Below are 18,058 nucleotides of genomic sequence, written 5' to 3'. Positions count from 1 at the left end.
ACCAGGAGACTGAGCAGTGGAGAGCCTGTCCAGCTCCAACTGCCTTACGTTGCTTTTTCCGACAGAACCAGCAGAGTTAAGAGAGTTAAGGATAACGAACTTGGCCAAATCATGTCTTTCCCATCCAAGGCTCAGCATTCATTCTCTAAGTCTGTACGCAGAGCTTTCACCTCGTGGAGCTTTGAACTCCAACGTTTCTGCAGATCAAGACCATCACCACCCAACAGGTAAGAAGATAAAAACCATTAACACAGCAGCCCTCAGGCAGGTTCTAAAAAACGTAGACTCTACTGAGCTTCCCCTCCTCCTCTCTGGATCTGGGGAGACAGAAGACTCTTCCAGGGTCAAATCCTGCTGACCGCGCCACAGCCCATCCTGTGGGAGGGACGAGAGCCAAAACAGCAGGACCCCACCCAAAGCAAAGCAACTGTTCACAACCCTTCCTCACACCGGCAGACCTCCCTGCCCTCCCTGCCCTCCGCTCCCTGGGAAGGAAGGACCCGGCGGCCTCTGCAGTTTCATTCTGCGAACCCATCCAGCGAAGAGCGCTGCTCCCTGGGCCTGACTCTGAACCCGTTCCCATGAGCTGCGATAGCCGCTTCCCAGGCCTGAGGACAGGATGGGGTCCTGCTTCGGGCGTCCCGTCCCCCATAACACAGCCTGTTTAACGTCTGGGGATTCCAGGTGAAGAGATGTGCGAGCTAAGTGAGACCTCGGCCCTGCCAGGTCTTTCTTCTTAGGTAAATATGCGTTTTGATACTAAACACGTCTTGTCATGGCCTCACTGGCTGACAACAGTCACTGCTACTCAGAGCAGCCAGCAGGGCCGCCAGGTGGAGGGGAACTTCTGGTGTGTTTCTTTTTCATGAGAAAGAGAAAGCTTAGAAAATCTTCAGTCAAAATGATCGACTCGGGATTCTGGCTCCCCCCGCGCCCCCTATGCCGGCACTCTAAAGAGAGGAGGAAGGGCTGGAAGGACTTACTGTGAGCAAGACAAAGGGACATCTTCCCAGATGAGGACAGACGGAGATTCTCCAGCCCCGGCCGCACCCCTACAGCGCCACAGACACTGGCACAAGCAGGCTGGAGGACCGCCTGCACAGTGGGGCCTCAAACTGTCTTCCTGATGCTGGAGGACGGACCAGCTGTGGCTGCAGCCCAGGTCAGCGTGAGAATGAGGTGAGGGACATGAAGAACCTTGGACCACAGCCCTGGTGCTGCCAAGCGCACTGGAGAGCGGGACGAGGGTGAGGAAGAGAACGAAGGCCCCCGGCGCTCCCCCAGCCCATTAGGAACACTGACCGGGCCTTCAGGACCAAAATCCAGGACCTCAACCTAAGATTATCTGTGCTGTATCCTCAGAAGGAGGTAGGGAGAGAGGAAAGAAAGATACCCCTGAACTGCATGGCACAGATGATGAAATGATGAAACTTTCAATTAAAATAAAAAAAGATCAGCTTCCTGAGACTCTTTGACCCAAAGCAAATCCTGGGGGGGGAGAAGAGTTCTTATCTCTGAGCATCTCGAAAGCCCCTGCCAACGCTCAAGTCTAAGAGACACATCTGATCTGTCTTCCCACCACCCTCTCCTAACTTCTGGCGATTCCCTCTGCAGCTCACTGGGAAAACAGAGGCACCTCTGAGCCCACAGAGGGTTTCATGCATCTCATGTTTAAGTCACTTTTATTCCTTGCTTTCTGACATTACTTTTGTGACTCCTATTATTGATACTATAATAGAAATAAAAACGAGTGACGAAGAAAAAATAAAGGGTAAGGAAGGGAAGTGATGAAAATATAATGGCATCTAAAAATTACAGGTTGGGAACTCTTCAGAAACAGTGCCTCTATCACTCTTTATCAGGCATCAGACATACCCACGTTGCCAGGAAGTCAGGATCCACATGACATGACAGGATCTTGCAACAAGGTTCCCGAGGAGAGAGCTGGGACCAGACGTGAATGAGGATGTGCAAAGGATGGGCACAGTATCCAGCATCTTTGCCTTTTAATATAAGATTTGTTTTCATCATTTCTGAGTGTAACATATTTCTTCTAAAAATAGAGCTCTTTGCTTGTTCTGAAACTTCTTAACTTTCACTTGGAGGTGAAGGGGAATAAGGCTGCCAATGTTTCCTAGTCAAGGACAAACTCTTCAAGGGATTCTGGATTCTCACAGCAAGAATGAGTTCATTTCAAATCCATGGTACTGAAGAAACACGACAAAACATTCCCAGCCCCAATCTGTGCCTGGTGTGGACCCCCACGAGCACATTACTGACCAAAGGCTCACATGAGACCAGATGGCAGGGGCCCCTCCTCCAGGAGGGATGGACACAGGACCCTGCACATATTTATCAGAAGACAACAGGGTGCCCTTCTAGCACCCTGGTTAAGAATGGAAGTGTACAAACACACAAGACATAGGAATGCAGGGTTGAGGATGTTATACTTCTGCCCTGGGCCAATGCAGATCTGGATTTAATATCATGGAAGCTGCTGGGGTTTTCTCACAATACAGATTAAGAGTCAGAATCTCCCCCTGCCCCCAAGGAGGAGCCTGGTTAGCTCCTGAATCCAAAGATGCCCTTGATATATCCAGTGAGGCCACTCTTGGTCTTCTGCTCCAACTTGTCCTCAAGGGGGGGGAAAGCCACATGGTTGAGGGCCAGGTCAAAGAACAAAGGCTTGCATGGGATGGGCTGGAATCCCGGCGGGAAGTGCACGAGGTTGGCTTGCTTGGTGACGAGGGAAGGGTCCAGGCAGAATGTCTCAAACCGTTCGACCAGGGGCTGGAAGTCAAACCAAAAGCAGGAACCCAGATGTTAATCACAGCCCACTGGTGGAACATTCACTACGGGCCAAGCACCCAGTTCAGAGCTCGTATGTGCTATCTCACTCGATCCCCACAAACCCCTATGAGGGGCTTTCATGTCCTCATTTTATAATCGAGAGTCACTGAAATCTAGAGAGGTTGAGAGAGGTGGGCTGGGACTGAGGTATAAGCCTGTCCAATGTCCAAGTCAGAGCTCCTAGCCAGGGCACACAGCAGGTTCTTAACTCTATTTGGGATCATCTAGATGACACCTAACAAATCTTACATAGGCAGCTTTCAGGTCCTGAGTAAAAGAAGGGAGCGAAGTAGGGTGTTCACTTAGAAATTTAGGGTCCTCTGTTCTACAAATGAGTACACATTCCTAGTAAGTTATGAATCCTTTTTATTCCTCAAAAGCCACAGCCCAGACTCACCTTATTGTCCTTGACTTGGAAAGAGGTCTCTGTTTGGTGGGAATCATTTGTATCTGAAAGTTTCACAGGATTCAGTAAGAACAGGGACTTATAACACACTACAGTCACGAATGACACCTATCACACGTCTGGGTTCTAAAGCCTAAGAGCAAAAGTAGCCAATCTGTGGGGAGTTAGCCCTCTCCCTCCTGAGTCCAAACTCAGAGAGAAGTAGTGCCGATAACAGACAACTAACCCCAGAACCAATGTGGTCGGCCCAGCGAAGCAAGCACCGTTGAATGCAAGACATTGATAGGCAGAACGGACAGCACAACAGCGTTTCTCTAAATTCTTCCACATAACCTGATGCCTCTAAATTCTTCCACATAACCTGATGCCTCTAAATTCTTCCACATAACCTGATGCCTCAATGCGGCAGAAGGAATGGCAGGAAAAAACTACTTACAGATTAACCAAAACAGCCCCTTTCAATCTTAAAACAGTGGCATAGGGGGTGGGAGGGAAGAGGAGCAGCAGTGAAGGGGAGTCTGAGAAGACAGGCCGCAGAGAACAGGCAGGCGGCTCACCCAGGATTGCGGCCGCCTGCAGAGAGCACTTTTCCGACCTCACTTGCGTGATGAGCTCTTGCACGTCAGGCAGGTCCTGTAACAAGGTGGAAAACGGGGACTCGTGAGCTGGGGTCAGGCCAGAGAAGCGCACCACACTAACCTGAGCTAAGTGACCCCGCTGGTATTTTCATGGATTTTAGACTTTTTTACATGGTCTCCCTATTAAAAGAAACACCACACAAAAACTAGCCTGTTTCAAAGGGGGAAATCTATGCCATGGCTTAAGTAATACTGCCTGGAAATAATAATGACAACAATGGTAATATTAATAAATTTATCATATACTAAATGCATTACGTGCCAGGCATTGCTCTAAGTAGTTCACATAATTGTTCATTTCATCTTCACGATAATCCTGAGATAGTTTGTACTTGCGTTTTACGGATGAGAAGACTAAAGCACAGAGAGGCCAAAGAACGTGTCCAGTCACATTCCCAGCGGCAGTAGGGCAGGGCTTCAGAACTAGGACGGCTGGCTCCAGGGCCTAAGCCCCTACCCACTGACCCCTTCTACAAGGGCAATGCCATTCTCTTGCCTCAGCATCTTACTCGGCAAATTGGGAAAGACCTGACTGACTAGGTCTGGATACTGCTGAATCCCCTACGCCTCTGTTCCCTAACGCTTTCCCCTGAAACCAGCCGTCACATTAGGTCAGATGGGCTTTTGTTAAACGCCTCTTACTTCTCTCTGGAGATAAGCCATACACACTGGTTTGTCTCCACATTCCAACGACACCCTACCAGATGACACTGCCACACTCGCCAGCCCACCCTCTGCCCACAGCCGCCTCCCACGTACTCCTTCCTATTTCTCTGCCCTCGCCCTCTATCTTCTTCTGTATTCATAGGTGGGTCCTATGCAAGTCCCGTGGCTGCAGCAAAACCACAAGCTCTCCGAAGGCAGAAACCAGAGTTCTCCCCCACCCTCGAGCCCAGGGCTGTTCCAAGCAGACACGAGTGCCCCAACAGCAGCCCCTCTCACACTGGCTGTGACAACGTTAGGAACAGTAACCCTAGCCCGCTTTTCTAAACAGTCTCTACTTATAAAATATACATGGATTCCTTGGACCAGTGCTTTAAGAATCTATAACCTCACAGCAGTCCACAAGCTTAAAAAGCTAGCTACCATTCAACAATCACTAAATCAAACCAGATCAGCATGTAAGCTCTGATGTATACCCAAGTCACCTGGGGGTCTTGCCAAAATGCACTTCTGACTCGGCAGGCCTGGGGCGGGGCCTGAGAACCTGCATTTCTAGCAAACTCCCGAATGCTGCTGCTGGTCCAGGCGCACACCGTGTGGAAAGGCTTCACCAGTGGTTTTCAACTTGGCTACACATGAGAATAACTGAGGGGCTTAAAAGACCCCAGTGCTCATACCAGATCCCACACCAATCAGAACCAATATCTCTGAGGGTGGAACCCGGACATCCACCTTTTAAAAATCTTCCCAGGCAATTCCAACATGTAGCCGAGTCTGAGAATAGTACTTCAGGGTTGTTTTAACCAGAGGAAGGCTGTCTCTCTTAGTACCCGAGTCCTCTTCGGGCCTGGAATGCTGCCATGAGTTGCACTCCGCAGCTCCTGGGCACTCAGGGATGTACCACATGCCATGGCTGACCAGGCAGGACCAGTCTGGGAAGGCGTCGCAGCCTCACAGCAGAAGTGCTCAGGGCTTGGAAAACAGGAGAGACCAACAGCTCACCTTTAGGCTGTTCTTGAAGGCTCCGGCATCAGAATTCACCTCATCTGCGTATTTCAGGACCCTGTCGTACAGGACAAGGGCTTCGCTCCACTTCTTCACCAGCACATAGGACTGAGCGATGAAGAAACACCTGATGGGGAAGGAAAGAGCCACAGTGTTCTTAAGCAAAAATCACCCAAGATCAAGGCTTTCCTTGCTGTTTAGGCTAAATAAATTGTAAAGTTTCTGAACCTCAGGCTCACTGCCTGGGATGGGAGAGCCCACCGTTCTCACTGTTCCAGTTTGCCAGCCTAACCTGTGGACTTGTCCCCGAAATCGGAGCCGACAAGTGTAGGTCCAAAGCTGACCCACTGTCTTTTACTTACTGCTTACTCTGCAAAAAAGAGGTAATTCCCAAAAGGCACAGGGAGGAAGCTGGAGACAGGCAGGAAGGAGGGATGCCGCCCAGATATAAATCCCACCCACAGCTGCCCACACATCTAGGTCGCAACCGTTCACCTCTGCTCATGTCTTTCAAAAACCAAATCCAAAGAAACAAACCTCTTCCTAACAGAAATTACTCTGCTGGGATCAACAGAGCCTGAGCGCTGCTGGCCTTTGACAGGAGCCAGAGAGCGCAGGGGCGTGCGGGCCAGAAAAGGAAGGGCAAAAGCACTCAGGGCTCTACTGAGCCATTCTGTCTAGACCCCATGTTGCTACACAGTCCACTCCCAAGTTACAAATAGCACGGTGTATGGAAGAAACTGAGACACTGAGCTTTCTCCCAATTCAGTTCAGTTTCCCTGAATCAGCCGCTCTGGTTCTGCGAATTAACGCTTTTTCCAACACTTATCCCTTTTCCACTGGGAGGAGGGAGGAAAGGGAAGGGAGAAGACAGGTAATGTATGTGCTTTCCAACTCCCCCAACCTTTCCAAAGAGCAAAACTGCACTGGAAACTCCCAGCCACAACCTGAAACTTCCCTTGAACACACTGGGCTAACTGCTCTCTGATCACATACCCAACCTTCCAGGGACATGCTCCCAAGGCTTCTAGAACCATTGGATGGTAGAGGAGAGCCCTGTCTGTCCCACAGGAACTTACCTGTAAGCCTTGTAGACCAGAGTTTTAAGGCCTATCTCTTTCTGGAAGGCTCTGTCCTCCTCTAAGCCAGGAAGCTGGAGCAATTCCACCAGATTCTGCACAACAGATGCAACAAGAAAACTCATGAAGAGGAGGCCTCGCACTGACAGTCTGACAGAAGACTTGTGAGAACAGACATGGGCAAAACGAAAGAGTCTAGGCTTCAAATAACGGGAAGAAGTCTGTGACGCGTGACTCGGCAGCAGCCACCGCTGGTGTCACCTCCACCCTCCTCTCCGACACTGAGAGCCCACGCGTCCTTTCTCTCTCTGTCACACTCCACCTCCTGCAGAGACTTCTCGGACCCTCTCAGCTAGAGTGGGTTTCTCCGGCTCTCAACTCTCATTTCAGACAGCCCACTCCTGTGGCATCTACACGAGTAGGTGCAGATGTGCAGGGGTCTCACAAGCTTACTCACTGGTGAGCTCCCAGTGGGCCGAGGCAGAGTGGCCTCAGGTCCCAGGACGCTCCACAGCATGCGGGAGACCACCCTGCACAGGGGAAGTGCTCAGTGAATCCCTGTGGTTTACAGCGTCTACACAGCAACACGTCTGAATATCGGGCTCACGCACGGACGGCTGAACTGGCACGAAAACAAGACCTCTGTCTTTTATCGAGACACTAACAGCTCCTGGCTGTCACAGCCCTTTCGCTATGCAAAGCTCAGTCATTTGTGTCCAACGCAAACACAGGACAGGCTCTTGCATTCCTAGCCCTCCGGGGTCACCTGGAGAATGATGTCACAGAGCCGGATCAGGTCCTGGGGCCGGGGGGAGCGCTTGCTGTCATCCTCCGGCGGCTGCTGCAGCACTGCCTTCTGCAGGCCTTTAGCCATGTTCTCGTTCCGCTTGATCGCTGTTGACAGCTTGATGTAAGTCAGGTAGCTGGAACGGACCACATGTCAGCTCAGGTTACGATGAGGGAAGCTGATGTTCTGGGAAGAGCACTGGACCACAAGCTGGGACTGCCCTAGGGGATTATGGGGGTGAGGGCGTGTCATATCGCAGGGCTGTCAGGCCTGGGCCTCAAGCTCCAAGGGCCTTCAATTCTGGCTGCTGTTCAGTGGCTAACTGCAGGGGACCAGTATGAAACCTTACGACAAAATCTGATTTTAGCTTGAATTATATCCTCTGTATCTTTATTAAAGAGCCAGAGAGCTACTCATTTCAGAGGACACTGCTGGTCCTTAAGATGACTAATGGATGGCAAGCTAGCTCCTGGAACAAGGACTAGTTACCTGCCTGGCCCACACTGTGAGGATGGCGTACATGCACAACAGCTGCTCCTGCTCAGCTGATGACCTCCTCTTCTCAGAAAATACCGACGGACACTCTCTTTGGAGGGTTATGCATATTAAATGTGTGTATATACCGGAGACTATGCGTGATGCCTGCTTATTTTAACTGGACCATCTGGAAAGTCCTTTAATATTTGGCAAGTAAAAACATGGTAACTATTTAAGTCTGCTTAAGAAGTGTTTAGGCCTCTAGATCCCTATCTTACTGTGGCAGAGGCTGGAGGCATCCTGGGAGAGGGAGGATATACAAGAGGCCTGGGGACAGGGGATACAGGCACAGCTGAGGTCAGGGGCTCCATAATGAACCAGGGGGGTTAAGAGACTGTCAAGTTCTGAGGGCTGACCTCCTAGCATTCTTCTCCTACTCGGCTTCCAGAATAAGAACATATATATGATCCTGATATATTCTGAGAATCTGACCAGCCCAAGGAAAAAAACCCTTCAAGATTCTGGAGTCAAGGTCCTCAGTGAAAGGGCAGAGCCAGAGCGCCTACAGTGAAGCCACAGCTGAGGAGCTCCACGCAAGTGTGCAGAGCTCCCAACAGACAAGACACAGTCTTTAACAGGAGTGGATGAACAAGGATCAGCAGACACTTAAGGGAAACCTGTAATAAGACAGAAGGGGCCAAGACTGAGAGGGGAAAAAAAAGCAACTTGGAAGAACCAAACTTTGTAGGGAGAAGAAAACTTTAGACAACTATTATTAATAATTTCAGAAAGATAAGTGAAGACTTTGTGGTTGTGAAGTTAGAATGAGACACTGTTTTAAAATAATATTCAAAGAACACAAATGAGCTCTTAGAAATTAAAATCGGGACTTCCCTGATGGTCCAGTGGTTAGGACTCAGCACTTCCACTGCAGGGGGCACAGATTTGATCCCTGGTCGGGGAACTAGAATCCCACATGCTGTGCAGCGCGGCAAAATAATTAATTAATTAATTTTTAATGGCATTGGAAATGAGGAAGCCTGTGCAGGAGTCAGATGGGAGGTCAAGAGGGGTCAGGGTGAAGAGCGGGAGTAGCATCTGTGAGAGAGGGCTGTAGGGGAAAGTGGTAAGAAACGCTGAAAGCCAAAAATCAATAAGTAGCAACATAACGCATGTCATTTAGAGACACGGAGGTAAATACCCAAAGAATTTGTTAAAAGAATTAAAAGTAGGGACTTCCCTGGTGGCGCAGTGGATAAGACTCCACGCTCCCCATGCAGGGGGGCTGGGTTCAATCCCTGGTCAGGGAACTAGATCTCACATGCTTGCTGCAACTGAGAGTTCGCATGCCACAACTAAGGAGCCCGCCTGCCGAAATTAGAACCCAGCGCAACCAAACAAATAATACTAAAAAAAAAAAAAGAATTAAAAGTGGTTGCTGCTGCTTTTTTTTTTTTTTTTTTTTGCCACACTGCACAGATTGTGGGATCTTAGTTCCCCGACCAAGGATCGAACCCGCGCCCCCTGCAGTGGAAGCTCGGAGTCTTGACCACTGGACCATCAGGGAATTCCCAAAAGTGGATGCTTCTGAGAAATGGGAGGAAAGGTCATGAGATGGTTTTTTCTAAAGCGCTGCAGAAAAATCAAACTCTCAAAATAAAGTAACTATTATTCAGAGTAATATAGGAGTCTAGATACATCTTTATTAAAATACAAGAGCTACCTGATTCTCGACTTCAATTTACCCCAAAGCTGGCTTCTGATCCTAACTGATTATGATCCTGATACTAGCCACATGTGGAGGTGGGAGAACGGATCCAAGGGCAAGGGGCTTCACAATTTGAAAGTTTCCTGAGCCCTGTTGAAGCTCTCTGGGTCTTTCAAGGTTAGGAAGTTGATCAACTGCCTCTGCCTTGTTGTGGTTGTTAACTACCAACATGTCCCCTAACCTCCTGGAGCCTCATCTTTCTCCTTAGGTTGTTGAAGCAGAAGACGGCTAAGGGCCGTTCTTGCTGATATTCTGTGCACCCGAGTCATCTAGCAGTCAATCTGACATTCACATAACACCAAATCCCCTAAGAACGGAGATTAAGGCAGGGAGAGGAGTTTTTATGGTTTTGTTTTTATAAAAGAGGGAGGGGGGGCAAGGGAATGACTAAAAATACCGCCAGGTTCACTAAAAAGTTATAAGCAGTGACTAAGAAATTAAAATTTCAAGGTCACATGCAAAGAGAATCTGAGGACAAGTGGAATTTTATTTCTCCCCAGGAAGTTCGAAAAATGTCACTCTTCCTCCTTTCTTCTGTGAAACAAAATGATCTACCTCTTAAAAAAATTTAAACTTGACAAGGTGATTTAAAAATGCATATGAAAGAGCAAAGGGAGAAAAACAGTCAAGATGTGCCTGAGGAGAAACCTAGTGGGGAAAACTTGCTCGACCAGATACCAAGACTTATGATAAAGTTACAGTAAATCACTGTGCTGGTGTTAGTACAGACAAATAAATCAGCAGAACAGAAGAGAGTCCAGAAAAATAGAGCACGCAAGGAGAAAATGGAATGTATTCCTGCAGATCAGCGGGGAAAGGACAGAACAGTCAATAAATCATACACTGGAAAAATCCATTATCCTCATGGAAAAAGGTGAAACAGATCCTTACCTCACTCAAAAATAAACTCCAGATGGAATTAAACTTGAGTTGAAATTGAACTCAAATATAAAAGGGACAATGTAAAACATTCAGAACACAGAGAAGAGTCACTCTAGAAGCTTGGCACGGGAAGGACAGTGGTTAGCTCCAGAAGAGGGGGAGCAATCAACAAGGGTGGGGCCACAAGGAGCTTCAAAGTTACTGGCTGTATTATAGTTCTTACACTGTATAAAAATTTTAAATTATATGTATATTAGAATAATATACAAATTCAAAACTCATATGATAAAATGTGAATAGATGCATTCAGATTTTAGTATGTATCAATAAATTATAACGTACATAAACATTATATATACTCTTTTGTTCCAAAGATACATCATACAGTGTTAAAAAGTAAAAACATCACAACACTTACCTGTGCAGGTACTGAAGATTAGATACCTTCCCCGATTCCCCTTCAAGGGTATAATCTCTCTGTTTCTGCAGAAAGTGAAAAGGTAAAGATAAAATGGCTGATCCTATCCTTGGCTCTGACCACCTCAATTTTTTTTTTTTCTTAACATCTTTATTGGAGTATAACTGTTTTACAATGGTGTGTTAAGGTTCTGCTGTATCACAAAGTGAATCAGCTGTACATACACATATATCCCCATATCCCCTTCCTCTTGCATCTCCCTCCCTCCCACCCTCCCTATCCCACCCCTCTAGGTTGACCACCTCATTTAATGGTGTGGTCCCCAAAGTGCCCTAGAATACAGGCACAGACTCTAGTAAGTTAAGGGTCCTCAAATATCAGAGATCTACTGCATATATTCTAGAACGACAGGGTCACTCAGTTGCCACCGGCATCTAAAAACCAGACTTGAATACGAGGATTCAGAGTAATGGGCAGTAAGGCTTCCTGTCCACTGCGTCCAGTGTTCAGACCCAAAGCATTAAGGCAGACAGCCCATGGTCCTCGGTTCCATTTTAAGACCTGTGTCTTAGACCCAAGTTCTATGCCTTGTGCTGTTAGCTCTTGCCTTGTGGCTGGCTGAATAATGGCCTCTAAAGATGTTCACATCCTAACAAGAACCTGTGAAGATGTTACCTTACATGGCAAGAGACCTTACAGATGTGATGAAGTTAAGGATCTCTTAATTAGCCTGGATTATCCAGGGGGGGCCAACACAAACATAGGCTCCTTATAAGAGGGAGGCAGTAGGGTCAACAATATAGAGAAGATACTGGGACTGAAGCAGAGGTCAGACAGGAGAGAAGATGTTATGCTGCTGGCTTTGAAGATGGAGGAAGGGACCACAGGCAAGAAATGCAGGAAAACGCACTCTCTGGAATACTGGAAATGGATTCTCTCCTAGAGCTTCCAAAAGGAATGCAGCCCTACAAACTCATTTTAGACTTCCATCCTCCAAGACTGTAAGATAATACACTTGTGTTGTTTTTAGCCACTAAGTTTGCGGTAATGTTACAGCAGCAACAGGAACACCTTGCTATCACCATATTCATTACATTCTGTGAGGTGTCTGCTGAATTCAGCTGCTGTGAATTCAAAGTGAATGACAGAGGCTGGGGCTCTGTATGTACCTGCTAAATGAATCAAGGGAAGTATAATATATAAAGGCAGCTTTATGAGAGGAGGAAACACGCGACTACAGCCCAACATACATTTATTGAATATTTCATACAGAAGGTACTATGGCAGATGATTAAAGAAATATATAGTTACTTTTAATATGCTTATAATCTTAAGAAAAATATAACGAAAAGGTAAATATAAAACAATACACAAAATGTTAAAAGGCAGTGCTTGACTGGGACTTCCCTGGTGGCGAAGTGGTTAAGAATCTGCCTGCCAACGCAAGGGACACGGGTTTGAGTCCTGGTCTGGGACGATCCCACATGCCGTGGAGCAACTAAGCCCGTGCACCACAACTTCTGAGCCCGTGCTCTAGAGCCCACGAGCCACAACTTCTGAGCCCGTGTGCCACAACTACTGAAGCCCACATGCCTAGAGCCCGTGCTCCGTGACAAGAGAAGCCACCGTGATGAGAAGCCCGTGCACCAGGACGAAGAGTAGCCCCCACTCGCCACAACTAGAGAAAGCCCACGCGCAGCAATGAAGCCCCAACACAGCCAAAAATAAATAAATAAATAAATAAATTTTTAAAAAGGCAATGCTTGATTAACTATCAAACAAAAATTATAGCTGCAAGTATCAGATATTCGGAAAATGGAGAGATGTGGGCGAGGATGGTGTAGGCAGGCTTCTCAGAGACAGTGAGCTATGAGCCACACCTTGAAAGACAGCCAGCGTTTGGAGAGGTGAAAAGGGAGTGGAAGGAGAAGCCAGGTGTGAGGAGGGGGGAAAGGACAACAGTGTAAGGAATGCACTGCAGTGGGACAGGCATAATAAGAGAGTTAGTACAAGAGCCTGAGGCAGAAGACTCAGGGAAGTAGCCAAGTACAACACTGGAAACAGGCTCGAAACACCCAGCGGAGGCTCATATACCAGCTCAAGGAGTTTGAACTGTATCTGCTAGACACTGTGGTATCTAAAGTAGGGTGCACACAACCCTCAGGGTACCGGTATAAGAAGAAAACTAGAACTTCTATTTATATCTATCTCGATTCTAAAAACTTTATTTGAATACATTTTCTATATCACAAATCAGTTGAATAATAAGGTATATAATTTACAAATAAATGTATCAGAGATAAATGCTCAATTTTACTTATGGGGTGCATGATCACAGAAGTTTAGCGACCACTGCTCTAGACCTCAGAGAATCACTGGGCTTTTCACAAGTAGGCAGTGAAATAGGATCTAGAGACAGATTCAGTCTGTTCTTCTGGCAAAAAGGCCTGGAAAACCAAACTGAAACCAAGAGAGGAAAAGCAATCAGGAGACTTTTGTGGTAGTCCAGGCATAATATAAAGGGCTTATTAGAAACGGGTGGAATGGACAAGAGGAGAGAGAAATTACAAAGGGAGAATAAACAGGGTTTTTGGTGACAGGGAATAAAGAGACAAAAATGGTTCTGAGGTTTGCAGCCTAGATGCCTGAATGAATCACAGTGATATTATTAGAGAAAGGGAGCACTGGAGAAATCCACCTGGAGATATGAATTTGAGATCAAAGTTAACAGGTAATACGTGAAACCATTAGGAGAAACAGGGTAGACAGAAAATAATTTCTCAACCTGATGGAGCCCAGAAGAGGCTTCTGTTGTTCATTAGCCAATCACCACACCTAAATACAACGGTGGCTAAGAGTCAATGCACTGAGAATGCGACACACAGACTGAAGAGGACCTCAGCCCAGAACAAGAGCCCGTGGCTCAGCTGAGAGTCCTACCTGATCTGGCTTGAGCTCTTCCCGAACGGCCTGGATGGCGTCCCGACACTCACTGAGCATGGATTCAAACAGACGCTCCTTGGTTTCTTCACTTTCAGCCTAAACAAAGGCAGAAGGCAGTAAAAAGATTTTCTTTTGAGTAAGACATAGCACTCTGATGGGAGGAGGGCATAACATCGCTTTGATTCCTCCCATTAGACACAAATACACACATCAACCAAAAAATGGCCCGAATCGGAGATCATTTCAATTGTTAATATTCTCTATCATATACGATTTTTCTTATGGTTTTAGTCTTTATTTGTATGGAAATGAGAAATATATATATATAAATATAAAGTGAACATACTGAAAAAGTATCTGTATAACTGATCTAAACTGTCAGGCAACAGATGCTTTAATGTTTCCTCTATCATCCAACTTTCTACTCTTCTCCTCCAACTCTTCTACCTCTGCTCCCGACCTGCACCTGGCTTCCCTAGACGGGCCTTATGGACTAGATTTGGGGCACTGCTACCTCACACTGAGGCTCAGCACAGCAGAAGTTTCTTTTCCTTACAAATGTAACCCAACGGACTTACACATACTGGATTTCTTTTAAGTCCAAGCAGGTGAGTAACATTACTAATCAATACCCAATCAAAAATATATTTCTCCTAAATGCCATATGAGGTTCTCCTCACCACAGAAATTCTGCCCTCAGATATTCCATACAGCTACGCTGAGAACATTTTTAGGGCAGAGGAGGTTGACAAAGCATAGGGCGTCAACCCTCTGCCAGCCGGCTGGGATAAGGCAAAAAGTGATTCATTAACTGAATACCTGCCAAACCACATTATCAGTCTAAAGAATCTGACTGAGCAGGTGGGAATGAACAAAAAGCAAAAAGGAGATGAACTTGTGTTACTTGCAGACCCACTCTGACATTAGAACATCAACATTCCCATGACTATGTTTGACTTTCCACAGAAACAACATCCAATCTGATCTCTTGACACTCAACTGACCTCCAAGAAAGCCCCAAAGAAAAGCCGGTACCACCCACTCCTTTAAGAGATGGTTGGGAAGGGCTTAAAGAAAAACCTTTTCTTCTCTTAAGAACGCCTATGTTTTTCCTAGTTTCCAGTGTGGAAAAAAACTTCCTTGTAATTTACCCAATATAAATCGAACATACTTTTCTATTTGTAAGTTACTTGACTTCCCTGTTGTTCAGTAACTTAGGAACAAATCAGGGGCACAACTACTGTATAAACTTATAAAGGCAAACACAGCCACCATTAGCTCGCTGAAGCCTAGAGCAGTGCTGTCCGCTAGAACTTTCTGTGATAACGATGTATCTGCACTGTCCATTGTAGTCGTCATTAGCTACATGTGGCTACTGAGCAATCTGAAATTTTAATTAATGTAAACAGCTGTATGTGTTCAAGTGGCTACTGTACTGGACAGTACAGCCCAGCTCTGGAGAAACACACTCACACGAAACACTGTTAATTAAGCATCTCAAGTTAGCCAGACTCTTTATAATCATTTAATCAAACTGGCCAAATTTTTCAAAGTACAGATCCTGTGGAACGGAGCAGCCGCAGAATAAGATACGCGAACAGACCTGGCACTAACCACACACATACCAGAGCCATGTCGTGAGCAGGCAGGATAAACTCCAGCATCAGTTTGATACCATGCAATCCGGCAAACAGGCCACCGACACCCTTTTAAGATGGGTGGGGTTCAGCAGTCGGGGCAACGGGTGTATAAGTAAGAAAAGGGTAAATTTGGTTTTACCAGCTACTCAGGATCTGTCTCCTTTCCAGGGAGGGAATGGCTCAAATAAAAAAATTAAAATGATGTCTAAAATGCTAAACCTCTTTAATGCCATGTATTACCTTCGTTCCCTTTGAATAAGGAAACCTCTGTATCAAGGTACTGAACATAAGCAAATTTTCCCTCTACTTCCAGAAAATTCTAAGTTCCATTGGGAATCTTACAAAAGTCTTAAACCGCAATGAAGGAAAAAGCCTATCTGAAGGGGAGGACTTCAGTCAATTGTGTTTTCCTAACGGCAGCTGCACTGCACAGTGACGTGGAGACCACTAATCTCTGGAGCAGAACTTCTCACGATTCTCCCGGGATGGACAAAATGTCTCCAAACAGGAAGCCTGAAACGTATTTTGCTACTTACCCACTTATTCTATAAACCTATCTTGGAGGCTAAGATAATCCTGAAGGCAGTGGAACAAGAAACACCTCTCTATACGTATGCAGAGGGAGGGTCCCTCAGAATCCACATGCATATGTCTCAAGCCGGCCACTGAACCAACAAGAACGTGCTCCTAAACACAGGGGCAAACTCCCTGCATAAGAACTTGTGGTCTGCCTGGACCTTTCCCAGGTGTGCCTATGACAGAGAGAAACCTGAAGCCCAGAAGTAATGTGTTACTCAGTCCTAATAAACAAACTCGAGATCAATTTTTATAAATCTTCAAACACTCTCGGATGTGCTTTTCCACAGCCTCAAACCACATCTCAGCGCTGACTAAAACCAGCTGCTTGTGTCCTGAGGTAGAGACCCCCAGCTCTTTAAAACAGAGCTCCCAGATGGTTTTCGCTTGTCTACAAAAATTGCTGGAAGGTGGTGGTGTGACTGAGAGACAACAAGGCGAGTCTGACCACATTCTCCACCACACTCGCAGGAGAACCAAGGGGATGGGAACCAAGCCTCGCTCGGCCCAGTGAGGTCTAGTGAAAAACACATGGGACTTGAGTAAAAGAGGATACAAACTTAAAAATAGATTTTTTCTTTTTTTAGAGAAAAGGGGAAATGATCTCCCTTCCAGTCAAACATTAAAACATTAGCCATAACCTGAGGATAAGAATCATGAAACCTGCAGAGACTTTAAAGCTGCCCACCCCCCACCCCACCCAAGAGCTGCCTTACACCCTCAAATCACCACCAGTGACAATTCAGGTAGGACCAAGGACTAACAAAGCAAAACAGAAATAAATTATAAAGTAAGACAATATTAAAGACATGAGAACATAAAGCTTGGCTAAAGAAAGGAAGGATTTTGCAGCTGGATTTTGGCAGCTGATTAAGCCTCAGCTCCAGTCTTTGCAGTTTAATATTATCTCCCTGAATTATTTCTTCCTTCCATGCTTTTCAGTAAACTGCAGTTTTAATGTTTAAATGTCATAAAAACCTCTACAAGCAAGCAAGAAGCCGGGGCTACCAAATTCCTGCATTCCAATTCCCAGAGGGTGGCAAACACCAACATCAGCCGGGTTAGGAAACACTGTAATGAAAAGCCCTGTCTCTCTCAGGCAGAGTGCTTGGTTTCCAGGGCAGAGAACAACTCGATACAATAAGGAGAACAGGCAAATCATCTGACAGTGGCACCAAGGAGCAAGCAGTTCTTCTGGAGATTAGCCTCAAATGGCCAAAGGGCATTTCCCACATTTAATAAGCCACGGTTCATTCAGTTCAATACACATTTAATCAGCCACAGTGCTAGACCTGACATCTCAGGATTTAACTAAACTTTATTTGACACTGCACTTAAATTACTTTATTTACTGGCTTGACCTAGTGGTATATGTGTGATATAGCACATTAGGCACGTAACTGTTTTTAATGTTTTTTTTTTTTAATTTTTATTGGAGTATAGTTGCTTTACAATGTTGTGTTAGTTTCTACTGTACAGCAAAGTGAAACAGCTATACATATACATATATCCCCTCTTTTTTGGATTTCCTTCCCATTTAGGTCACCACAGAGCACTGAGTAGAGTTCCCTGTGCTATACAGTAGGTTCTCACTAGTTATCTATTTTATACATAGTATCAATAGTGTATATATGTCAATCCCAATCTCCCAATCCATCCCCCCCCACCCCGCTTTTAATGTTAAAACCTTAATGGTATTCCTGGGATTAATACACATTTTGTTTGATCTACCAAATTATTTAAAGGTCTCTGATACTCAAGTGATCCTAATGTACTGTAAGATGCTTGAAAACCACAGATAACTGTATTCACCACAACGAGCACATTAACCAGGCACTTAAAAGATTCTACAAACATTAAAATGATAAGGGAATACTGTAAACTCTCTGTCAGTAAAATCAACAATTTACATGAAAGTAATAAATT

The 18,058-nt window shown here is 46.0% G+C and overlaps 1 protein-coding gene across 1 annotated transcript in view; it reads right to left on the bottom strand.

Moving 5' to 3' along the window:
* Positions 1 to 2,679: 2,679 nt before the first annotated feature.
* The window catches only part of SRP68 (signal recognition particle 68), a 28,847-nt gene continuing 13,468 nt past the window's right edge, over positions 2,680 to 18,058 (bottom strand). The window contains exons 9-15 of the mRNA XM_061175538.1: positions 13,914 to 14,012; positions 10,974 to 11,038; positions 7,408 to 7,564; positions 6,642 to 6,736; positions 5,560 to 5,689; positions 3,814 to 3,889; positions 2,680 to 2,790 (exon numbers count right to left, since the gene is read on the bottom strand). Coding sequence (XP_061031521.1) covers positions 2,771 to 2,790; positions 3,814 to 3,889; positions 5,560 to 5,689; positions 6,642 to 6,736; positions 7,408 to 7,564; positions 10,974 to 11,038; positions 13,914 to 14,012 — 642 coding nt within the window. The 3' untranslated portion in view covers positions 2,680 to 2,770. The remainder of the gene's footprint in view (positions 2,791 to 3,813; positions 3,890 to 5,559; positions 5,690 to 6,641; positions 6,737 to 7,407; positions 7,565 to 10,973; positions 11,039 to 13,913; positions 14,013 to 18,058) is intronic.

Source organism: Eubalaena glacialis, chromosome 19 (genome assembly GCF_028564815.1).
Source record: "Eubalaena glacialis isolate mEubGla1 chromosome 19, mEubGla1.1.hap2.+ XY, whole genome shotgun sequence".
NCBI lineage: Eukaryota > Metazoa > Chordata > Mammalia > Artiodactyla > Balaenidae > Eubalaena > Eubalaena glacialis.
Note: the sequence above shows the minus strand (reverse complement) of the source record. Positions and strands in the feature narration are given on the sequence as shown.